This window comes from Oncorhynchus masou, chromosome 26 (assembly GCF_036934945.1).
Source record: "Oncorhynchus masou masou isolate Uvic2021 chromosome 26, UVic_Omas_1.1, whole genome shotgun sequence".
NCBI classification, from domain to species: Eukaryota; Metazoa; Chordata; class Actinopteri; order Salmoniformes; family Salmonidae; genus Oncorhynchus; species Oncorhynchus masou.
The window spans coordinates 723866-749660 of NC_088237.1; the positions used below are offsets into that span (position 1 = coordinate 723866).

At 42.0% G+C, this 25795-nt stretch overlaps 2 protein-coding genes across 3 annotated transcripts in view; one reads left to right on the top strand and one right to left on the bottom strand.

Annotated features, from left to right (window-relative positions):
• Positions 1-7545, bottom strand: part of alg8 (ALG8 alpha-1,3-glucosyltransferase) — a 32909-nt gene extending 25364 nt beyond the window's left edge. Inside the window, 3 exon segments of the mRNA XM_064938039.1 lie at positions 5328-5521; positions 7005-7083; positions 7429-7545. Coding sequence (XP_064794111.1) covers positions 5328-5521; positions 7005-7083; positions 7429-7517 — 362 coding nt within the window. The 5' untranslated portion in view covers positions 7518-7545.
• A 220-nt stretch (positions 7546-7765) lies between these two features.
• ccdc90b (coiled-coil domain containing 90B) lies at positions 7766-24399 on the top strand. 2 transcript variants are annotated; one of them, XM_064938042.1, is made up of 9 exons: positions 7766-8039; positions 18402-18521; positions 18712-18815; positions 19262-19363; positions 19493-19534; positions 23172-23243; positions 23355-23408; positions 23621-23735; positions 23974-24399. In XM_064938042.1, the coding sequence occupies exons 1-9, from the start codon at positions 7934-7936 to the stop codon at positions 24027-24029; spliced, it is 771 nt and encodes a 256-aa protein (XP_064794114.1). In that variant the 5' UTR covers positions 7766-7933; the 3' UTR covers positions 24030-24399. The 2 variants fall into 2 exon arrangements, with proteins under 2 accessions (XP_064794114.1, XP_064794113.1); XM_064938041.1 differs by lacking the exons at positions 23172-23243; positions 23355-23408; positions 23621-23735; positions 23974-24399 and adding an exon at positions 19691-20380 and having other exon boundaries at positions 7919-8039.
• Positions 24400-25795: the final 1396 nt, after the last annotated feature.

Genomic DNA, 25795 nt, shown 5'->3' on the forward strand with positions numbered 1-25795 from the left:
GCATTGTGGAGTAACTGCAGTTGTTGATCCATCCTCAATTCTCCCCTATTCCAGCCATTAAACTGTTTTAAAGTCACCATTGGCAACTGAGTTAAGATGGATGCATGTATCGTTGTCGTGACTGGGCGTATTGATACACCATCTAAAGTATAACTAATAACTTCACCATGCTCAAAGGGATATTGAATGTCTGCTTTTATTTTTACCCATCTACCAATAGGTGCCCTTTATGAGGCATTGGAAAACCTCCCTGGTCTTTGTGGTTGAATCTGTGTTTGATATTCACTGCTTGACTAAGGGACCTTACAGATTGTGTGTGGGGGTACAGAGATGAGGTCGTCCTGACAAAATCATGTTAAACACTTTAATTGCACACAGAGTAAGTCCATGCAACTTGTGACTTGTTCAGCAAATTTGTAAAAATGTATAAAAACACTACTCCACTTTGACGCCATGGGGTACTTTGTGTAGGCCAGTGACAAAATATCTACATCTAAGGCTGTAACACAACAAAATGTGGAATAAGTCAAAGGTGTGAATACTTTGTGAAGGCACTGTATGTAAACCAATTGCTGGGACACAGTGACTGTACTAGCCTGAATTGGAAACAAAAATAAGACATCAAAACCAAAACTTGTAAACAAATCATTTTAAAGCGAGTGCAAAACTATGACAAATGATTAAAACATATATTTGAAAACAAATGCAAAAATACTTTTCGGTTAAACTTTCCCAGCAACCAATCCTATTGAATACATTTTGCCTGCATACACTACCTTTTGATTTTGCTTCTCGTATCCTTGCTATCAATGTCTGTTTCTTCGCTTTCACTGCCAGTCTTTTCGATTGCGAGTTTTGGCATTATTTTCCCGTGAAGGGCAGGGTTTAGAGGGAGGCGTAGACAATGAGTCTCCATTGGTCAGCTAGTTTTGGAGTGACGGTTTGTCTTAACCCAATCAATGAACATGATATACATACTTTTTTGTATCGCCTACTTAAGTAGACGGTCTGACATCACCTCGTTTTAGGGTTTTGCTAACATACTTCAAAATTGTCAGTCACGGGTCTATAATGTAAGGATATTAGAAGCATGTCTGTCTAATACATTTAATGACAAACCATCTAACTACTTAGGTAAACATATGAATAACCTGTTGCACAACGTTCGGTGCAGGTGTATGGCGAACCAGTTACCAACACCTGCGCCGAACGTTGTGAAACAGGTAATTCATATGTTTACCTAAGTAGTTAAATGGTTTTTCATTAGATTTTTCTCCGCAACCTGATCCACCCACATATAATTGTTCCGAGAGCCGATCGGTTACCCGCCAAATAACATTAATTTATTAGGCTATTCCAGAATCAAATTGGCTATAGAATGCAAAAATAGCCTACATTTATTTAGTAGGCTATTGTCTACTCAAACATTTACCAGCCACACATGTTTAAGCTTTATATGGCCTGCGTAAGGTTTAAATGATGGAAAGCCTGAAGTAATGTAATAATTAACTCAATTATTGTAAACAAATATCTGCTTGCACTTTTGTAGGCTGTGTATTCATCTACCAGGTTGTTGTCCTTGTCCACAATGACTCAAAAATCCTTCCAAACTGGGGATTTCACTCGCACAACACTTGATTCCACGATGGTGTATCTCACCATCATAACCTTTTTTATTTCTCCTTAAATTAGCCATTTTCACTTGAGCTGAGTGTGGAAAAATAAACTTCCCAGTGGGGCAAAAAAGTATTTAGTCAGCCACCAATTGTGCAAGTTCTCCCACTTAAAAAGATGAGAGGCCTGTAATTTTCATCATAGGTACACTTCAACTATGACAGAAAATGAGAGAAAAAAATCCAGAAAATCACATTGTAGGATTTTTAATGAATTTATTCACATATTATGGTGGAAAATAAGTATTTGGTCAATAACAAAAGTTTTTCTCAATGCTTTGTTAAATACCCTTTGTTAGCAATGATGTTTTCTGTAAGTCTTCACACACTGTTGCTGGTATTTTGGCCCATTCCTCCATGCAGATCTCCTCTAGAGCAGTGATGTTTTGGGGCTGTTGCTGGGCAACACGAACTTTCAACTCCCTCCAAAGATTTTCTATGGGGTTGAGATCTGGAGACTGGCTAGGCCACTCCAGGACCTTGAAATGCTTCTTACGAAGCTACTCCTTCGTTTCCTGGGCGGTGTGTTTGGGATCATTGTCATGCTGAAAGACCCAGCCACTTTTCATCTTCAATGCCCTTGCTGATGGAAGGAGGTTTTCACTCAAAATCTCACGATACATGGCCCCATTCATTCTTTCCTTTACACGGATCAGTCGTCCTGGTCCCTTTGCAGAGAAACAGCCCCAAAGCATGATGTTTCCACCCCCATGCTTCACAGTAGGTATGGTGTACTTTGGATGCAACTCAGCATTCTTTGTCCTCCAAACACGACGAGTTGAGTTTTTACCATTTTGGTTTCATCTGACATTATCTCAATCTTCTTCTGGATCATCGAAATGCTCTCTAGCAAACTTCAGACGGGCCTGGACATGTACTGGCTTAAGCAGGGGGACACGTCTGGCACTGTAGGAATTGAGTCCCTGGCGGCATAGTGTGTTACTGATGGTAGGCTTTGTTACTTTGGTCCCAGCTCTCTGCAGGTCATTCACTAGGTCCCCCCGTGTGGTTCTGGGATTTTTTCTCACCGTTCTTGTGATCATTTTGACCCCACGGGGTGAGATCTTGCGTGGAGCCCCAGATCGAGGGAGATTATCAGTGGTCTTGTATGTCTTCCATTTCCTAATAATTGCTCCCACAGTTGATTTCTTCAAACCAAGCTGCTTACCTATTGCAGATTCAGTCTTCCCAGCCTGGTGCAGGTCTACAATTTTGTTTCTGGTGTCCTTTGACATCTCTTTGGTCTTGGCCATAGTGGAGTTTGGAGTGTGACTGTTTAAGGTTGTGGACAGGTGTCTTTTATACTGATAACAAGTTCACACAGGTTCTATTAATACAGGTAACGAGTGGAGGACAAAGGAGCCTCTTATAGAAGAAGTTACAGGTCTGTGAGAACCAGAAATCTTGCTTGTTTGTAGGTGACCAAATACTTATTTTTCACCATAATTTGCAAATACATTCATTAGATCCTACAATGTGATTTTCTGGAAAAAAAACATTTCATTTTGTCTGTCATAGTTGAAGTGTACATATGATGAAAACTACAGGCCTCTCATCTTTTTAAGTGGGAGAACTTGCACAATTGGTGGCTGACTAAATACACTGCTCAAAAAAATAAAGGGAACACTTAAACAACAAAATGTAACTCCAAGTCAATCACACTTCTTTGAAATCAAACTGTCCACTTAGGAGGCAACACTGATTGACAATAAATTTCACATGCTGTTGTGCAAATGGAATAGACAACAGGTGGAAATTATAAGCAATTAGCAAAACACCCCCAATAAAGGAGTGGTTCTGCAGGTGGAGACCACAGACCACTTCTCAGTTCCTATGCTTCCTGGCTGATGTTTTGGTCACTTTTGAATGCTGGCGGTACTTTCACTCTCGTGGTAGCATGAGACAGAGTCTACAACCCACACAAGTGGCTCAGGTCGTGCAGTTCATCCAGGATGGCACATCAATGTGAGCTGTGGCAAGAAGGTGTGCTGTGTCTGTAAGCGTAGTGTCCAGAGCATGGAAGCGCTACCAGGAGACAGGCCAGTACATCAGGAGACGTGGAGGAGGCCGTAGGAGGACAACAACCCAGCAGCAGGACCGCTACCTCCGCCTTTGTGCAAGGAGGAGCACTGCCAGAGCCCTGCAAAATTACCTCCAGCAGGCCACAAATGTGCATGTGTCTGCTCAAACGGTCAGAAACAGACTCTATGAGGGTGGTATGAAGGCCTGACGTCCACAGGTGGGGGTTGTGCTTAAAGCCCAACACTGTGCAGGACGTTTTTCATTTGCCAGAGAATACCAAGATTGGCAAATACGCCACTGGCGCTCTGTGCTCTTCACAGATGAAAGCAGGTTCACACTGAGCACGTGACAGTCTGGAGACGCTGTGGAGAACGTTCTGCTGCTCGCCAGAGGTAGCCTGACTGCCATTAGGTACCGAGATGAGATCCTCAGACCCCTTGTGAGACCATATGCTGGTGCGGTTGGCCCTGGGTTCCTCCCAATGCAAGACAATGCTAGACCTCATGTGGATGGAGTGTATCAGCAGTTCCTGCAAGAGGAAGGCATTGATGCTATGGACTGGCCCGCCCGTTCCCCAGACCTGAATCCAATTGAGCACATCTGGGACATCATGTCTCGCTCCATCCACCAAGCCACGTTGCACCACAGACTGTCCAGGAGTTGGTGGATGCTTTAGTTCAGGTCTGGGAGGAATCCCTCAGGAGACCATCCGCTACCTCATCAGGAGCATGCCCAGGTGTTGTAGGGAGGTCATACAGGCACGTGGAGGCCACACACACTACTGAGCCTCATTTTGACTTTTAAGGACATTACATCAAAGTTGGATCAGCCTGTAGTGTGGTTTTCCACTTTAATTTTGAGTGTGACTCCAAATCCAGACCTCCACGGGTTTCCATTGATCATTTTTGTGTCATTTTGTTGTCAGCACATTCAACTATGTAAAGAAAAAAGTATTTAATAAGAATATTTCGTTCATTCAGATCTAGGATGTGTTATTTTAGTGTTCCCTTTATTTTTTTGAGCAGTGTACTTTTTTGCCCCATTGTAAGCTCTGCAGGTGGACATATTAGGAATGTTTGAGAACCACACAAATAGCCAACTAATGGACAGTTCCCTGCTCCACTCTCTCACTGGGTGGCTGGTAGCCTAGGCCATATCTGCCTCACCGCTCACATAGCCTAATGGAAAACACAACAAGCTCCTGGGTTTGTAAACTAATAATATTATCTTCAATTTATAATTGTTCTGAATCGCGAGCCGACCTGCGAGTTGAAATAATGTTTTCATTCCACCTGCCAGCTTGTGTATCCAACCCAATGCAGGACTCTACCTCAATCAGACAGTCCAGACTGTCTGATTTTCCCAGAGTCCTATCAAAATTATTGCTTTTTAAAATATTTTCTGCTAAGAAGTTATTTTTGACCATTTCAATTGTAAACAATCACAGAAGGCACTTCATTGTTACCCAGAAATGATAAACACAGCTGCATTATACGTTAAAAGTCTGAGTATGATAACCAACGCAGTACATGTCTATTTATGATACTTTAATACTTAAGGCATCCTCCATGCATAAAACATATTTATTTGCATTTCTTTAGCTTCTTCCTTTCCCCTGGAGAAAACACTCACTCTTTGACAGCGTAAATGAAGACTATGTCCGTCACGATGACAGAGAGCCTCTGGAAAAGGATGGTAGCAGGACTGGTGTAGAGGAGATTCTGCACCACCAGCATCTCCTTGTCAAAATGCTGAGCCACGTGGGACAGGCTATACTCAAACCAGGCAAACAAAGGAGGGTAGTCCAGGGTCCACTCTGAGGTGTTCTACACAGAAAGATAAAAACACAGTCATAAACATTTGTATTCTATAGGTAGAATTTGACTTCCGACAGGCAATGCTCCCTCTATTTTGTGGGGGCAGTGAGCAAATTTCAGGTCTGATGAGCGCAAACTTGAACATTGTGAAAATTCTGTGCATCTTCCAGCGTGCGTTTACCTTGACCACTGAAGCTGTACCCATTTTAAGTTACAGTTTCAGAAAGTAGTCAAGTAGGCTACTGGGGATGATCATAATATAGGCCTACCAGAGTGGCTTACCATCAGAAACAATAGAGAAAACGCATTCCATTCCATAGCATGGAAATAGCTGTTCTATCATTCAGCCTACAGTGGCCAATGTGTGGTGTTCAATGTTGGCCTACATTCCATGAAACTTTTGAGAAAAAAAAACATGCAGGGCTTGACATTAACCTGTTTATCCACTTGTCCTTCAGACAAGGAGGTGATTGAAAATGTTGTTGTGTTGTTTGATTCAAGAAACCATTTTATAAAATCCATTATTCCCATACCATTATTACAGTGAATCAGACAAATGATGCTACCCTCTGCCTATTGGCTACTTAGGTTATTCATGCCTGTCTCAAAATACAACACTGCCCCTTTAAGACAAAAAAAAGCTCTTTACCCAACTGGCTTTTCAAAGATGTCTAGAAATGTACACATTTTGTGCTCTTGTAAGAAGCAATCACACACCCATTGCTTACTACAAATTATCTATAACTGGGATAATAACTTATTAACTAGCAAAGGATATGAACAAATGTGCACACGTGGCTACATGCAGCTCTTGCTTTGATCTCAAAACAAACTAATCTACTCACGACCACTTATGCAGTACACAACACATTCCAGTTCAAAGTGAATGGCACAGATGCATTATGGCAATGGTCTATTTGCATATAGGCCTGAGTCATGCCTGTCAATGCTATATAATCCTACTCCAAAGCGTTCTGCCTACAACTAAATCTCTTGCGTAGTTAGTTTTGCACAGTTTCGGTATGTTGCATTATGTTTAAAGTATGAGCATGATGACCAATGTTGTACATGTCTATTTATGAGAAAGTGGCTAATATTGCGTTGATTCCACCACTGCCTACATGTACATGTTACGTCAATTACCTCGACTAACCTGTGCCCCCGCACATTGACTCTGTACCGATTCAATTACAATTACCACAGTAAAGGGAAACGTTGGTTGTCTTAAACAAGGGGTTCAATCTCATGCTTCTTCTATGCGATGGCTGATATATTTTTTTGCAATGGCTGATATTTAGAGGGAACATTATCGACAGGTGGCGTCACTCCTACGCGACGCTCTTCCCTCAATCTCTGTTTGATTTCGTCACTCTATATGGCGTAAAATAATGATTTCGCTATAGGACTTGTAGCTAGAAATAGCAGTTAAGGGGTGAGTGATACAAATCATATATGCATGTATAAAAGTGTATGTACGCATGCATGTACAAACCTCATGGTACCATTTTGACACAGGAAGGCTGTGAGTAATGGCGAGCCAGTTCCTGTGAACCTCAAAGTCTGTGGAATGACTGAAATATCCAGAAAACACCGTCAGTCAACAACACAACACAATGTACCTCTGTTTAAAAAAAACGTTACACAGATAGTTAGTTATAAGACAGTGTAGTTAGGAGTTTTGGTGCTCCTATGACATTTTCCTGATGAGAATAAATGCCCTAAACACTTATTTATAGTTAGTTTATAGTTATGTGTATGGTTGAATAACTTTTTCAATACAGTGGCCAAGCTGCCAATGCAGTTATCAAGCTAACGCTAGCTAGCGACACAACTAATCCATGAAGTGGAACAGATACGATACCTTGAAATATGCATGTTTAGAAATCTATTATAAATTATTTGAATATTTCACTTACTATGCGTTTATCAAAATACATTTCAGGAAAGAAACGCCGAGTGCTAATGCAGGAAACCAACTCCAGTCGTCTGCTCTGGGCGTCGCCATGACACTTTTTGTGGGGGGGTTGTAAAAATAAACTTTATTGAGATGTACAGTATCGGTAGGCTCTGTTACGCGGTCCTCCCCGCAATCACATTGTCAAATTAGCACATTCAATTATACAAACAAAGCAAAAGAAGACCAGTAGAAATATTGAATTGTTAGCTAGATATGGACCGTCACCGTGAGGAAATTGTCAAATGTTGCGCAACGTTGAAGAAAAACTTCGTAGGCTGCAATACGTACCATCCGGTGTCATAAACGCTTGCTTGTCCTCTGTGTATACGCCGAGGTGGGATAGATATCACACTTTGTACTTCAACATATAGATAACACGTGTAATACAACTCAGATCGTAAGAGTGTTGTAACTAAAAGATAATTTGTTGCTCCGTGAGTTTCAAAGTCTCCGTGTCTGGGGCGATGACCAGTGTAAACAGACACTGTGTAACTCTTTTCCGGTCAGTATTTCGGCACTGTCAGAGGCATCTGAACAATGGCACATACTGGAGAACACAGAGTTGGAGAGGTAAGCGTTTTGGTATATTAGTAATCTTGCAGGTAAGTACTCTATACATGTGTACTAACGCTGAGGGGTTGTGTTAAATGCGCAAGACACATTTCAATTTAATGAATGCATTCAGTTGTGCAAGTGGCTAGGTATACTCCTTTCCTTTACTATTAACCATTGCAGGCCTAGCTTTTGTTTACTACACAAATGTGCACAATTTTATTATCCTTAACGAAACGTGTGTCTATTTGTTAGCCAATAATTCTCAAATCCACACTGCTCAATGAAGTTGAGTGGCAAGGCGTTTAGTTAGATTAGATTCGTATTTGGCGGAGTTTAGCTAGCCTCCCAGCTAGCGCAGTGGATCTGGACCGAGTCAGGCTCGGCCAACGTCACGTGGCCGGAATCTGGGCCACTTTAGGCATATTACGTATGGCTAGGATGCGGGGATTGAGCTCCGGCTGATTCCGGTGAGCGTTATCTGGCTATATTACTTGGGGGCTCGGGCCGATTGAGGCTACTCTATGGCAGATGATTACACGGGCTGCTTCATATTGTAATGACCTGACTAGATCATAAAGGAACAATTGTCCAGACAGAGGCTTGGGTTTGCGAATTGACGGTTTATTAAGCCAACTTTACACAGGCTACTGTTTGGGCCGTAGCACACGCCAAAAAGATAACAGATAACCCATAAGCCAATCGTGACCTTCTCTTGGGCAGCCCAGACGTAAGAGAGAGAGAATAAAAGCTGAACCTGGTCTTAACTTCCAATGCTCACCCCCCTGCCCAACCCCCCTCCACGCCACTCCGCCAACCACCAGGATGCCCGGCATCAGAACATTCCAGGCATTCCCGTGATTGGCAGATAGCAGGTTGACTGACATGTCGGACCCCGCGAACACCGGGTACTGGTCAGTACAACACAACCACATCCTAGCCTAAGACATAACACACAGCTGTCTGTGCGGGTCGCTACAATATAATTAATTAATTTCATTCTTTATTTTTCCATATTTTCTCATTGTTTCTGTGATCAAAAAATACAATTAACATTTAAGATTCCTGTTTAAGTAGTATAGCATTTTGATACTTTGTGGGTGGAGGCTCCAGAGTGGTGCAGCGGTCTAAGACACTGCATCAATGCATTCGGAAGAGGGCCGCTTCAGGGCCAATTCCTCATTGCTAGCTGGGCTACCAATGGCTACATTGAGTCGTTATTATTCAATGCTTGTAAAAATGCCCAAAAATGGTTTTTGTAAGATTTTATAAACAATACAAAACAAACGACAGCATCATACATCAACTATCACACCTGCCCAAACCCACTAGCACACACCATACATCTCCAGCCCCCACATCACTTTCCACCACATGGCCTGAAACTGCACCATTTTGCTTCACTCCATAGCCCACGCACTTTCAATTTAAAAAAGTAAATAAATCATAAGATTTTCCATTGTGTTAATGATGGTGGGTTGATTTGATTTCAACGGTTTTAGTATACTTTTTTTTTTGTCCAACCCATTGGGTATCTCACTACACCCCCATAGGCCATGTCTTGAAATATGCAGACAGTAAGTTTACATAGTAATACTTCTGACAGCCAACTTTCTAGCTCCGTCTACAACATCCAGACTTTATTTACCTAATTTTCAACAGAAATATGGGTGGGGTCTGTTTATGTTTTTTATGGGGGACTTAAGCACTTCCGGCCAATCTTTCGAAGCCAGCTAGCTCACTATTTATTTGTTTTGTTTTATTTCACCAGGTAGGCTAGTTGAGAACAAGTTCTCATTTGCAACTGCGACCCGACCAATATTAAGCAACTTGCAATCTAAATCGCTATCACTTCTCACAACTTCCCAAACATGAACTCATGCAAAACTGACATTTTATGTTCGGTAAGGGGATTCCACAATAACTGGCATAAATGGAAGCTGTTCATGGAAGAGTGTTTTTTTTTTAGTGAGTGCAGTAGTTTAGGTGCCTTTTGATTTGCACCCACCTCCTAAAGAGGATGAGTCTCTTTTGCTTTGGCTCAAAGCATTGAACTTGAAGAAACCACCAAACTGACCCAACGTCTGTTCCTATCACTTCGTGGACAAGAGGCCAACTGCAGAGCATCCCTTCCCTGAGAAGTGGCTGGGCTATGATACTCCAGTACAGACCAGAAAGTGACATCTCATCAGGTCATCAACACATACAGGTAGTTGTTAGCTAGCTGCTACTTGCTAGCTATTATCACAGAAAGGGTGTCCTGAATCAGGCTGGAGTTAGCTAAGCTAGCTAGTTAAGTTAGCTAACTATGTTAAGACTCCTAAGTCTTAACATACTGTAGCTATATAATTGTTGCCTAGCTAACTCAGTTAGCTAGCTTGAGGGCAGCCCAACTGATACAGTGTTGCTAGCTTACTAGTCTAGCTAGTTAAAAAAAAACATATATATATATATAAAAACCAGGTAGGCGAGTTGAGAACAAGTTTGTCTAACTTAGTCCCTATATTGTTACCTATTCAAAACTTCTGTCTGACAATGTCTCCCCATGCCATGAGTATCCCCATCCTTGCTGGCATGCCACTGGTGATGCTCATGAAATGTCTGTAACTACCTAAATGATTAAACATTATCTCAAGTCTTTTCTTTTTTAACCCATGACCAGTAGGCTGTCTGTGTATTTTATTTTGTTAAACTTGTGGCCTCATTTGTTTTGACAGATTAAGACAAATCTTGTGATGTAGTCTCTGATCTGAGTGTACCAATGCCACCGCAGTGTAAAGATGCTGATACTCAATGGGAAGTTCCAGCACTGACTGAACACAGCTAAGTATCAAGAGAACCAGTCAACAAGCCCACCTGCCACAAACAAACCCAATGTGGTGGTGCAGAGCCATTGACCCATACCACTCCTGAAGAATGACATCAGCTCAGTGTTGTATACTGGCCATCCTTTTCTTTGACCATGTAGCATTTCTGCAGAGTGCATATCAGTGATCAAATACTCTTAACCTTGATGAAGCTGAATCTACTCCAGGGTGATCTTGCTGAATGCTTTGTTGTGTCCCAGGGAGTAGTGTAGCACTCTCTTAGTTCCCCAACACCACTTGCATCATCGACTGCTCTGAAACCACTCTTCAGAAAGCACACAACATTGATTCCAGAGGGAAGTCATACAGCCACTATTAGTCCAGCAATACTCTCCAGTATTTGGTGGCCATTGCTCCATGTTAGTTTCTCCTGCATATGGAGGCAGATGCAGTGACAAGATCATCAGCCAAAACTCTTGAGTTCCTGGAATACCTTAGGCCTGGCGATGAAGTTATGACAGACAGGGGCTTCACCATCTGAGAACTGCTGTATGAGAGGAAGGTAAACCGTGCCATACCAGCCTTCACTCAGAAAGGAAGCCACAAGCACGAGAAGGATAGCTAATGGGCGTATTCATGTTGAGAGTTTTCAGACAACTCCCAAGGTGTTCAAAATCCTCTTCCAGACACTTCTCATCAACCTGACACACAAAATGGACAAAGTCCTCAGCATCGGTGCAGCACTTGTTAACATGCAGGGTGAGATCATCCATGAGGATGCCGAGTGAGCAGTGAGAATGTTCATACATCTGAAATGTAACTTTATACACTCATTTCATCCACATGAGATACTGTGTGTGTACAGTGCATCTGGAAAGTCTTTAGACCCTTTGACATTTTCCACATTTTGTTACAGCCTAATTCTAAAATATAGAACGTTTTCTCTCGTCGATCTACACACAATAGCCCACAATAACCAAGCAAAAACAAGTTGTATACATTTTCTATATTTTGTATACAAGTTCTGTCAGGTTGGATGGGGAACATCGCTGCACCGCTATTTTCAGGTCTCTAGAGATGTTCCATCGGGTTCAAGTCCGGGCTCAGGCTGGGCCACTCAAGGACATTCAGAGACTTGTCCCGAAGCCAATCCTGTTGGAAGGTGAACCTTCGCCCCAATCTGAGGTCCTGCGCGCTCTGGAGCAGGTTTTCATCAAGGATCTCTGTACTTTGCTCCGTTCATCTTCCCCTCGATCCTGACTAGTCACCCAGTCCCTGCTTCACCATAGAGATGGTGCCAGGTTTCCTCCAGACTTGACGCTTGGCATTCAAGCCAAATAGTTCAAATTTTGGTTTCATTAGACCAGAGAATCTTGTTTCTCATGGTCTGAGAGTTTTTAGGTGCCTTTTGGAAAACTCTAAGCGGGCTGTCATGTGCCATTTACTAAGGAGTGGCTTCCGTCTGGCCGCTCTACCATAAAAGCCTGATTAGTGGAGTGCTGCAGAGATGGTTGTCCTTCTGGAGGGTTCTCCCATCTCCACAAAGGAACTCTGGAGCTCTATCAGAGTGACCATTCTGCTCTCGGTCACCTCCCTGACCAAGGCCCTTCTCCCCCGATTGCTCAGTTTGGTCAGGCGGCCAGCTCTAGGAAGTCTTGGTCTTTCCAAACTTCCATTTAAGAATGATGGAGGTTACTGTGTTCTTGGGGACCTTCAATGCTGCATACATTTTTTTTTGGTACCCTTCCCCAGATCTGTGCCGACACAATCTTGTCTCGGAGCTCTACAGTTTTTGTTCTGACATGCACTGTCAATTGTGGGACCTTATATAGACAGGTGTGCCTTTCCAAATCATGTCCTTTCAACTGAATTTACCACAGGTGGACTCCAATCAAGTTGTAAAAACATCAAGGATGATCAATGGAAACAGGGGTCTCATAGTAAAGGCTCTGAATACTTATGTAAATAAGGTATTTCTAGTTTTTCTTTTTAATAAATTAAACATTTCTAAAACGGTTTTCGCTTTGTCATTATGGGGTATTGTGTGTAGATTGATGAGAAAAAATATATCAATTTTAGAATAAGGCTGTAACTGAACAAAATGTGGAAAAAGGGAAGGGGTCTGAACTTTCCGAATGCAATGTATATTTTTTACTATTTAATCTGAATCATTTGTATGTTCCTACATTTGAAATGTACTGTAACTTTGCATGTTTCTGATAATTACAGGCATCCACTAGGTGCCGCTATCATGCCCTTTAAATATATTTACAATACATTTTCTTCAACACCAAAATGTCTAACAGACCAAGAGGAAGACAACTGTTTATCAAGTGCCAGCCACACTGTTTTCTTAATTTGGGCACTTGAAAACCAAAACCAGAATCAAACAGGAAACACATTTGAAACCCTTCGACATGCCTCCTTGTCCTTCATTTCAAAAGGTTAAGGAACAAAGAAAATGTCAAGTGCAATTTCAGTGTTTTTTTAACACCATCATTTTCCAAGTGTAAGATGAGTTACGGTATGTTCGCATAATAAGTTAATGAAGTGTCATTATGAAAAGAAAGCGCTATGCAAGGTTCAATAAAAATATATTCATAAATCATAAGGAGTTATCCTTAGGCATTAGATAAACATGTATGAAGAGAGCTGTACAAGGCAAGACAAAAAAACAAGAATTATGCAAATCAGGTAAATGTGTATACGAAGAGAGCTGTGGGGGAAAAACACCAAGAGTTATGCTTGGATAATAAGGTAGAGCTGACAGAGAACTTTACAATGCTCAAAATATAAGAACTATTCAAAAACACAGAAGTATTAGGCACAAGCCTAAATACCACAGATTAACATATTTGGACCACAGAGTTAGTCTGCCTAACTAAAACTCATCTACTATCCTTGGCAGCATATGTGTGAAATAGAATACCTTCAGTTTAGAGATAACATCAGCACAGAACTTCACATCAAACGGCACATCAATAACATCCTCCTCGGATAGAGCCAGACAAGCAGTTTACATCTCACCAGTCCTGTGCAGAACATGTCCATTTGCACCTTTATGTAATACCCAAGGGCTCCATTAGGTTGCAGCTGAGGAACCCCATCCATCACATCTGTTAGTTAGCCAGAGAACAGTTTAGTCAGAGACTCACATTTCTTACTCACAACAGGACATTTGATTTCTAGAATTTCTTGAGAGTTTAACACTATCTGGGCTTGCAGAAAGCTATGGCTCCTTGTCACTCACTACTGTGCCTCTACTCTCCTGACTAAACCCACAACTCTCCATCCATGTGTAGGCAACCTGCTCGTTCTCCTTGCCATATGTGGTTGCTGAGTTCCCATGGAACCTTGGGAAGAGATGCTCCCGCAAGAAGTTGTCTTGGATTTGTTCAGGTGCGCACAGGAACCTTTGCTGACTACAACGCATGGGATGCACTCTGTGCTTTAGTGACCTCCGAAAGGCTGGCACCTTTACACTCCTCCAGCTTAACATCAACGTCATAAAATGCCAAGCGTTTCTGACACTGCATGTTGATGCCATGTTCACCATGAGGCTGCTGGAGCTGTGTGGCTGCCGCTGGAACTTGAAGACTGTTTGGTTGAGCTTTTATGCACTTGTGCAGAATGCTCCCCACTGGAACATTGGCCCCTTCCAAACTATTTTTAAATACGTTGTGTGAGTGGTACACAGGTTGTATGGAGAATGCTGGTTGAGAACTTGTCACTTGGTTTGTGACGTTTGCCACAGATCTCGCTCAACCTTTTTGGGGATAGATTTGGCTGCGTCGCTGAGTTCCGCTGGCATTGCTCATTTGTACAGGACACCCGTCAATCCGCCGCACACAGCATTCTACACCTTCAACAATCAACTACTGTTTGAATAATCCATTACAGTACAGAACTCTAGGTTACATGGTGTTCACGGTTGACTAGTAACACAGTTCCTTTTTTACGAGTAGGTTTAGGTTATGATGGTGACTTCCTATTTGATTGTAAAATTCACCTTGCTTCTGTACCTACTTCATTGCCTTTCGAGATTAGACTGATATACTTACATAATGAGCCATTGAAACCAAGAACCGTGTGTCCGACGCAGCAAGATTTGTTTAATGGGAAATGCAACCGCAATGCACTTTAACACGTTGTAGGCTAATTTTAGGGAGAAGCACCCATTCAGGTCCTTTTTCACAAGTGATTGCAGCAGCTCACCTGGTGGTTAGGGGAAGGAGGCATCAGCATAGACTATCTGCAGCTCATTTTCCAACCTCTTGTTGTCAAAAAAGGGTACGTCTGGAACAGCGGTGTGAGTTCTCTGTCAGGAAACCCCTCTTGTTTTGAGTACTCTGGAAATGAACCATGATCAAGAACATGTAAAAAGTTGAGGCTCTTCATGTCAGCAAACCTCTGGGTTATGTGTAGTATGATTCCATTGAGTATTTCGAAGTACAGCCGTCGGTATCTGTCCAGGAGGCCATATCAAGAAGCTGATTAAACAGTATGATCTGCACAGGTGCAGCTTGTGCTGGGGACAATAAAAAGCAACTCTAAAATGTGCAGTTTTGTCATGCAAAACAATGCGACAGATATCTCAAGTTGAGGGAGTGTGCAATTGGCATGCTGACTGCAGGAATGTCCACCGGAGCTATTGCCAGATAATTTAATGTTCACTGCTCTACCATAAGCCGCCTACGTCGTTTTGGAGAATTTCGCAGTATGTCCAACCGACCTCACAGCCGCAGACCACGTGTATGGCGTCGTGAGCGGGTTTGCTGACGTCAACGTTGTGACCAGAGTGCCCAATGGTGGTGGTGGGGCTATGGGATGGGCAGACATAAGCTACGGACAATGAACACAATTGCATTTTATCAATTTGAATGCACAGGGATACCGTGACAAGACTGAGGCCCATTGACGTGCCATTCATCCGCCGCCATCACCTCATGTTTCAGCATGATAATGCATGTCCCCTTGTCGCAAGGATCTGTACACAATTCCTGGAAGCGTCCCAGTTCTTCTATGGCCTGCATACTCACCAGACGTGTCACCCATTGAGCATTTTTGGGATGCTCTGAACCGACGTGGATGACAACCGTGTTCCAGTTCCTGCCAATATCCAGCAGCTTCGCAGGAGTGGGACAACATTCCACAGGCCACGATCAATAGCCTGATCAACTCTATGCGAAGGAGAAGTGTTCACGCTGCATGAGGCAAATGGTGGTCACACCAGATACCGACTGGTTTTCTGATCCACACCCCTACCTTTTTTTTTTTAAGTATCTGTGACCAACAGATGCATATCTGTATTTCGAGTCTTGTGAAGTCCATAGATTAGGGCTTAATGAATTTATAAAACATTTCTGATTTCCTAATATGAACTGTAACTCAATCTTCAAAATTGTTGCATTTTGCATTTATATTTTTCTTCAGTATAACACCCTTGTCTTTGACATAGTGTGCTACGAATGTTAATTGATATTTGCAGGATATGTCTGTGGTGTCATCCACCTGGACTGCAATGTAGGGTGCTCAACTGATCTCACTGTCAACAGGGTTGGGTAGGTTACTTTTTAAATGTAATCCGTTAGTTACTTGTCAAATTGTAATCAGTAACGTAACTTTTGGATTACCTAAACTCTAACGTAATCTGATTACTTCACCTGTAAAACACAAAAAAATATTACCAATTTAACAACATTTATTGCAGAACCACATTAGAAAACATCGCAAAATATTGACAAATGTATTTAAGCCCTGTATACCTGCCTCTATCATTCGTCCTTCATCCTGATCTTGTCCATTTACACTTATATGATCTGATCACAGTCAGACCACAATGCATCTTTTAATCGTGTACACATGTCTAAAAATGTGGGCACAAACACAATGTGCAGGACAAAGTATACATGTTAAAACCAGGTATAAGTAAGGGCTTAAGTAACAGATGGTGCTAAACACTTATCCACGGGACACCGGTACAATAAACCAACATATCAGACATGGCATTGCAGTAGGCCTATTCTGAAGCTAGCCTACTCAGATGATTGAAGGCAGAAATTGCTGTTGTATTGCAGTAAAAGGACATGCTCTAGATGAGCACCAGGCATCCTGTTTCCACCATAGCTGAAAAGACGCTCAACTGGGGCACTGGAGTGTTGTACTTCAGAAACAAGTTCTGGACGATGGGAAACGATTTCAAGGAGTCCAAAGACTTGTCTTTGCGGTACTTCCTCACCTTGTCCTCTGCAGTGCCACGGGCCGTAGTTGTTGCACCTCCGGGAAAAAAATGTTGTCTTCTGACTCAGACTCATTCTGTGCTCCCTCATCAACCTCTTCGGAGTGTGTGTTCTACATAAAGCTTTTTCTTGAACTAATGTGCTCTGCATCTCCTCCCTCTTTCCAGGGTTGTGCCAACACAGTCGAAACTTTGTCACTGTAGCAGGTGCCATTTTTGCTTCGTGGGTGCTTAGCATAGGTCCAAACCGGCAGTCTATAGCCTCAATGACCGCATTGATGATGTGTACAGAGAATGTCGCAAGAGGTATTTTCTCTGAGAGCTTAGACTTCAAGCTTGTTGTTGGGATAAGAAAGCCAAGAAAACACTTCTTCTCCCTGAAGAAGATCAATAGAGGATGTGAGTGGCTGTAGGACTGTACTGTACTCCTTGAGAAAAGCAATCTCACGAGGATGTAGTTTGCTGCTCACACCCAGGTCTTCACAGATTTGCCCCAGCTGGTCAATGTATAAACATTGGGTTGTTATTTTACCTGAAATGTACGAGGTCCTTTTTTTTGCTGGATCTTGGTAGAATTTTGACCCATTTTGAGTCACACAAAATCATGTGCTCTCTACTACGACAATTAATCCACAGATAAAAAGGGAAACTAAGTTAGTTTCTAGTAATCTCTCATAGTTCTTCTTCTGTGGACTATATGGCAGTTGACAACAAACTTTAAGGTGTGTTACCGCTACTGACTGGAGTGTGGACCTCGTTCATCTTTCAATCACCCCAGAACAAATTAACTAGCAACAGCAAGCTAGCTAGCTAGCTAAATGTCCATGAATGTTTCGACCTGGCCCCAAATGAATATAGTTGGTTCAGAATTTGTTTTGATATTTCAACCCGTGGGCTGATCGCGTCTGGTGGGGATAGACAAACTCACCATGCGCACACGTGGAGCCGGTTTGGTCATAATGTCAAGGTTGCTCTTCAAAATTGTGTGATACTTAAATTTCATTTTAAACTATCTATATTTGTCAGTCCAAAATTACTTTTTAATTCTGTAATCGGAATAGATGTATTTCCTGTTAAAGTTATTTACAGTTTCTATGCCTTTCGTTTTCCATGTGGCCCAATTTATCGGTGAATTTTGAAACGCTACCCAAGTATTGTTCCATAAGGTTGTGTTGTTAGGAAGTGATATTGGTTCTTGTAGAATGTTTCATTTTCTTCCATTTTGTTAATGTTCTTAACAAGTATTGACTGATACTGACTTGATGAAGTCAGGGGTAGGCTACACTCCTCAAAGTCATCACCTCGCCACTCAACTCCATCTGTCTGTCTGTACAGAGTTCCACGTTGCAACACCTGTAGCAGCGTACGACCTGAGGAAAGTGGAGCTGACCCCTCTGGAACAGAGGAAACTGACTTTTGACTCTCATGCCATGGTCATTGAGCTGGAGAGCAATGGTGGGTTCATCATTTTGGACTTGATCTGTAATTCTGCTTCTGTGTTGCCTTTTCTGAAATCTATTCTGAAGTGGAAGTCACATCCAGACCAGGAAAGGCAAATAAGGTGATAATTGATCCACAGTGTAATAAAGAAACTGGACTGTTGTAATGCTGATGATCAAATCTTTAATGATTTCTCTATTTTCAGGCTTTGAAAAGCGCCAAGCAGAAATCATAGTAGCGGCTCTGGTGACTCTGGCAACAGCCAACATGGACATAGTGTACAAAGACATGGTGACTGGAGCACACCAGGTACCACACACACACACCAGATACCACACACAAACACACCACACCAGGTACCCCACACAAACACACCAGGTACCACACACACACACACACACACCACACCAGTTACCACACTCACAGCAACCGAGGTACCATGCACCCCACACTCACAGCAGTCCAGGTACCACACACACAGCACACCAGGTGCCACACTCACAGCACACCAGGTACCACACACACCACACCCACAGCATCCCTCTTGCTACCCAAGCTAAAGAAGACCAGACTATCACTTACACTTGTGACTGCTGGTATGTATGAGTGTGTGCTTCAGTTACCCATGGAATTGCAATGCTCTGAACCTTCACCCCCACATTACACCCTCTTTCAACCACTCACTTGTAGGTTTTTCTGTTGTAAGACACCCCCGCCCCCCTTCTCTCGCTCGTTCTCCTGTGTATCTTGTTTAGGAGATTGCGCTGCAGCAGATCATGGCTCACCTGGACTCCATCAGGAAAGACATGGTGATCCTGGAGAAGAGTGAGTTTGCCAACCTGCGCTCGGAGAACGCTGTACGTACATAAACCCTTTCCTCCTCCACACAATCACTGCCTGTCTATCTCTCCTGAGCTAACAAGTGCACTAGGACTCTATAATAATAATAATATGCATTCTACATAAACCTGTATGTCTCTCTGCAGAAAATGAAGACAGAGTTGGATCAGATAAGGAACAGGCTGATGGTGAGAAGTGATAAGAGATCCAAAAAAATACTACTATTTTTATTGATGAACATGTTACCTTTTTTTTTTTTTTTTTTACCCCCTTTTCTCCCCAATTTCGTGGTATCCAATTGTTAGTAGTTACCATCTTGTCTCATCGCTACAACTCCCATACAGGCTCGGGAGAGACTAAGGTCGAAAGTCATGCGTCCTCCGAAACACAGCCCAACCAAGCCGCACTGCTTAACACAGCGCGCATCCAACCCGGAAGCCAGCCGCACCAATGTGTCGGAGGAAACACCGTGCACCTGGCGACCTTGGTTAGTGTGCACTGCGCCCGGCCCGCCACAGGAGTCGCTGGTGCGCGATGAGACAAGGATATCCCTACCGGCTAAACCCTCCCTAATCCGGACGACGCAAGGCCAAATGTGGGTCGCCCCACGCACCTCCCGGTCGCGGCCAGCTGCGACAGAGCCTGAGCGCCAACCCAGAGTCTCTGGTGGCACATGTGTGTGTCCTGTTCTGGACTATTCAGCAGGAGTGTGGGGTGCTAAGAGGTATTTTAGAAAGGAACATGTCCATAACAGAGCAGTACGTTACTTTTTAGGTGTCCACAAGTTTGCACCTATACTTGCAATAACTGGGGACATGGGCTGGGATCCCTGTGCGGTGAGATGGAAGGCATGTGTGGTGAGACTATGGGATAGACTGTTGGATATGCCAAATGCCAGAAGAGCTAGTAAAGTTTTTCAATGGGATCTATCTATAGGGGGAACATGGACAACTGAAATGTTTGACCTTTTTCAACAGTCTGACTGTGAACATCTTTACAAAAAAAACAAATTTAGGGAGACATGGATATGATTTTTAAAAAACAACTGTTGATGCAATATGAAAAAAATGGGTGGAGGAGATTAATCTTAAACCCAAGTTGAGAACCTTTTGTTTTATTAAGGGTGAATTTGTGTGTGAGTGATATTATGTATAACCTACCTAAAAGCAAGAGATCGCCATGTGCACAGGTAAGATCAGCGATATTGTCTCTGCATATTGAAACAGGTCAGATCAGGGATATTTCCTCTACGTATTGAAACAGGTAAGATCAGGGATATTTTCTCTGTGTATTGAAACGGGTAAGATCAGGGATATTGTCTCTGCGTACTGAAACAGGTCAGATCAGGGATATTGTCTCTGCGTACTGAAACAGGTCAGATCAGGGATATTGTCTCTGCGTACTGAAACAGGTCAGATCAGGGATATTGTCTCTGCGTACTGAAACAGGTCAGATCAGGGATATTGTCTCTGCGTACTGAAACAGGTCAGATCAGGGATATTTCCTCTGCGTATTGAAACCTGGTCAGATCAGGGATATTTTCTCTGCTTATTGAAAAATGTTGGTAATTGTGGTGAAATGGAAGAGGAAAGACTAACTATTGTAACCTTGACGAAATAGAGAATGAAACTGATTTTATCCTCTATTGCCTTTTCTACCAAGATATACTCTTGCTCTTTTTCCAGAAAGACCACCAGATATACCCTGGCATTATGTGGCTGAACGATGAGGAGAAACTGAAATGTTTTTTTTATCCATTGTATATTTCCGTTTGCAAAATATTTAGATAAAGCCTGGAATAAAAGGAAAAATGTCTACCTATAATTAAATTCTAAAAAATATTTAGCTTCTATGTGGTAAATGGCACGTGTGTATGTAGATTGTGTATAGGCTTGTCTCCCACATGAATCTTCTCTTTGTGCCAGACTGGGTTCAAATGCCTTCTGTTTCTTTATGTATTTATTTATCTCTATATGTTATGCATGTACACTACCATTCAAAAGTTTAGGGTCACTTAGAAATGTCCTTGTTTTTGAAAGAAAAGCACTTTTTTGTCTATTAAAATAACATCAATACAGTGTAGACATTGTTAATGTTGTAAATGACTATTGCAGCTGGAAACAGAAGATTTTTTTATGGAATATCTAGAGGCCCATTATCAGCAACAATTGTGTTAGCTAATCCAAATGTATAATTTTAAAAGGCTGATTGATCATTAGAAAACCCTTTTGCAATTATGTCAGCACAGCTGAAAACTGTTGTCCTGATTAAAGAAGCAATAAAACTGGCCTTCATCTGTGGGTTCGATTACAGGCTCAAAATGGCCAGAAACATAGACCTTACTTCTGAAACTCGTCAGTCTATTCTTGTTTTAAGAAATGAAGGCTATTCCATGTGAAACAGATGCCTCACAAGTCTTCAACTGGCAGCTTCATTAAATAGTACCCGCAAAACACCAGTCTCAACATCAACCGTGAAGAAGCAACCCTGGGACGCTGGCCATCTAGGTAGAGTTCCTCTGTCCGGTGTCTGTGTTCTTTTGCCCATCTTAATCTTTTCTTTTTATTGGCCAGTCTGAGATATGGCTTTTTCTTTGCAACTCTGCCTAGGCGGCCAGCATTCTGGATTTGCTTCTTCACTGTTGACATTGAGCCTGGTGTTTTGCGGGTACTATTTAATGAAGCCGCCAGTTGAGGATTTGTGAGGCATCTGTTTCTCAAACTAGACACTAATGTACTTTTGCTCAGTATGGCACCAAGGGCCTCCCACTACTCTTTCTATTCTGGTTAGAGCCAGTTTGCACTGTTCTGTGAAGGGAGTAGTACACAGTGTTGTACAAGATCTTCAGTTTCTTGCCAATTCGTCACATGGTATAGCCTTCATTTCTCAGAACAAGAATAGACTGATGAGTTTCAGAAGAAAGTTATTTGTTTCTGGCCATTTTGAGCCTGTAATCGAAACCACAAATGCTGATGTCCCACATACTCAACTAGTCTAAAGAAGGACAGTTTTATTGCTTCTTTAAATCAGAAAAAAAATTCAGCTGTACTAACATAACAAAAAATTGCTAAATGGTTTTCTGATGATAAATCAGCCTTTTAAAATTGTAAACCTGGAGTAGCTAACACAACATGCCATTGGAACACAGGAGTGTTGGTTGCTGAAAAAGGGTCTCTGTACGCCTATGTAGACATTCCATTAAAAATCTGCCGTTTCTAGCTACAATAGTAATCTACAACAATAACAATGTCTACACTGTATTTCTGTAGAATTTGATGTTATTTTAATGGACAATTTATTTTACTTTTCTAAGTGACCCCAAACTTTTGAACAGTTGTGTGTGTGTATTCTTTTACTGCTCTATGTATATATTTGTTTGGATAACCTTATTTACTATCATGTATTGATTTTTACCTTACATTTCTCTCTTTATGTGATGCGCAAATAATTATTGTAATGTTTCTTTGTGTCAATTAATCCCATAAGGAATGGGTTGCCAATTGGTGATTTGACATGAAAATAAAATGTAATTCATTCACTATATTATTACTATATGTTCTATGTAATTCTGAGTTATCATTTCATCTGTTTATTGTTAAACTATAACTTATGAATCATGTAATAGTTTCAGTAATCTGTGGTGCTATCAGATAGCTCAGTGGTTTCTCACTCAGTAAGTACATCGTGACTTGTGTGGATACATCCAAAATGGCACCCTATTCCCTACATAGTGCACTGCTTTTGGGCCCTGGTCAAACATAGTGCACTATAAGAGAATAAGTTGCCTTTTGGGATACAAACTTGTGTATCCTGTTTTCACTTCAGGAGGAGAGTAAGAAGGTCCGAGCTGAGGCCAAGCTGGACATCAACCTGGAGAGGAGCAGGGTCACTGACATGGTGTGTGCGTGCGCGCGCATACGCGTGTGATTGATTATTATTCCTGAGACCTTGAATTGACATTCTGCCACATGCTTTCTCTCTCTCACTGGGCATCTGTCTCTTTGTCAGTTTACTGAGCAGGAGAAGAAACTTATGGAGAACAGCACAGAGTTCCACAGGAAGGTAAATTGCCATCTTGTCCATGATGATATTTCTATACTCCCACCACAGGCTATAACAGCTGCATTTCTTTATGGGGCGGATTCCCAGAAACAGATTAAGCCTAGTCCTGTATTAAAAAGCACATTTTAGTCCAGGACTAGGCTTATACCATGTCTGTGAAACCAGCCATATGAGTATAGTAATATGATTCCCTATGTTAATGTTCTCCTCAGAACGCAGTCATTGACCACGAAACAATGGAGACGACTAAAAAGATTGATCTAGAGGTGGCCTCCCTGAAAACTCTACTGGAGTCGCTGAAGCTGGAAACAATCCGCTACCTTGCAGGTAGTGTGTGTGTTTGTATGCCAAATCAAATGTTATTTGTCACATGCTTTGTATGCAACAGGTCTAAGACTAACAGTGAAATGCTTACTCACGGGTCCTTTTCCCACGATGCAGAGTTAAAGATATGTGATTGTGTGTGTTTGTTGACACATTTCTGTATATTCAACTATTCTTTGAAATATGGTATGAATTTAAGTGGGATCATGATATACCCCCCCTCTGCTTTTCTTTTTGGTAGCGTCCGTTTTCGCCTGCCTAGCGATTGCCTTGGGATTTTACCGCCTTTGGAAGTGACCGTCTCTGCTGTGGGGTTTGATTGCATTGTACATAGATCCCACTGGGTGCACACTGGTTAAATCAACGTTGGTTTCATGTAATTTCAATTTCTACTTTTATGTATTTCTACTTTTTTAAATGGCAATCTAGAGTACATGGAGAGCTAAGACTAAGGCCAAGCATGAGTCATTAAAATCAATTAATCAACCTATTAAACAAAGTCAATCAGATATTTTGAACATAACTGTTGAGTGATACAATGTACAATAAACCTATTTATAGGCACTATATCTATAGGTTATACAAATGGCTCAATACTTCCAAGAACTGTATTTGGATATGGATTCCACATGACTTGGAAATAAATAACTTTTCCCAATGAACCACATTTATTGAATACTTAAATCATTTTCCATTCCTGATTTTGATTTCAGTTCATCTTTAATTTCCAAGCTGCCGCTAGTGATGCAACAGACTAACACAGAACACAAACCGCCTGCGTGTGCTATCGTGCATACATTTATTTTGTCCCCCTACACCAAATGCGATCACCACACGCAGGTTAAAATATCAAAACAAACTGAACCAATGACATTAATTTGGGGACAGGTCGAAAAGCATTAAACATGTATGGCAATTTAGCTAGTTAGCTTGCACTTGCTAGCTAACGTTAATTTGTCATTTATCTAGCTTGCAGTTGCTAGCTAATTTGTCCTGGGATATAAACATTGAGTTGTTATTTTACCTGAAATGCACAAGGTCCTCCTTCCAGGCTTTTTCATCTTTGAACTTATATGGTGATTGGCATCTAAACTTTCATAGTATTACCACGACAACCAGCAAAACAGTTTGTCTTTCAATCACCGACGTGGGTACAACCAATGAGGAGATGGCACGTGGGTACTTGCTTCTATAAACCAATGAGGAGATGGGAGAGGCAGGACTTTCAGCGCGATCTGCGTCAGAAATAAAAAGGTGTTCTATTTTAGCCCTTGGCATCGCAGACGCTCGCGAGCAGTGTGGGTGCAATAATTGAATAACATGGATTTTTAAATGTATTTTGCGATGCTTGCGCAGGCGACGTGTCCTGTCTGGTCAGCATGTAACAATTCCTCCTCCACCATACTCGACACCCTTGACCCACTACACAATGCCCTATCCCACCTGGACAAAATTAAATACCTACAGTATGTGAGAATGCTGTTCGACTACAACTCAGCTTTCAACACCAATGTGCCCTCCAAGTTCGTAGCCTTGGGTCTGAAGTCCTCCCTGTGGACCCTAGATTTCCTTATGGGCCGACCCCAGGTGGTGAGGGTAAGCGAACACCTCTCCCATGCTGATCCTCAATACAGGGACCACCCAGTACTCAGCCCTGCACCTTAAGACTGCTTCCCTATGTAATTAGTCATTGAACACTGGTCACTTAAATGTTTACATACGGTTTTACCCAATGATGTATATACTGTATTCTAGTCAAGGCTCATCCTGTATACACTTGATATACTGTAAGTCAAAATAGTTTACAGTGGGTACATTGCAAAGTTCTGGGAATAAACACTCTGCCAGGGTAGTTCACATATCTCATATGCACTCAGATTTGGAGAAACAGACACTTGTCCTTCCTGACATTTACAATGCAATTTATTTTACGTACCTCGACCACTTCATTAATCTTTTTCATTAGAGCAATGTCGAATTCTTCTGTACTCCAGAATGACTCGTTTGACAGGTTCCCTGCTTCCTAAATCGAAGCACAACACATCATATCCATCAGTTTGCGT

Bases quoted from the DNA above. Each gene is read 5' to 3' on its own strand.
- ccdc90b (XM_064938041.1), top strand. From the start codon at position 7,934: ATGACCAGTGTAAACAGACACTGTGTAACTCTTTTCCGGTCAGTATTT. The intron at 18,522-18,711 runs GTGGGTTCATCA...CTCTATTTTCAG, and splicing joins CATTGAGCTGGAGAGCAATG to GCTTTGAAAAGCGCCAAGCA. The intron at 18,816-19,261 runs GTACCACACACA...TATCTTGTTTAG, and splicing joins TGGTGACTGGAGCACACCAG to GAGATTGCGCTGCAGCAGAT.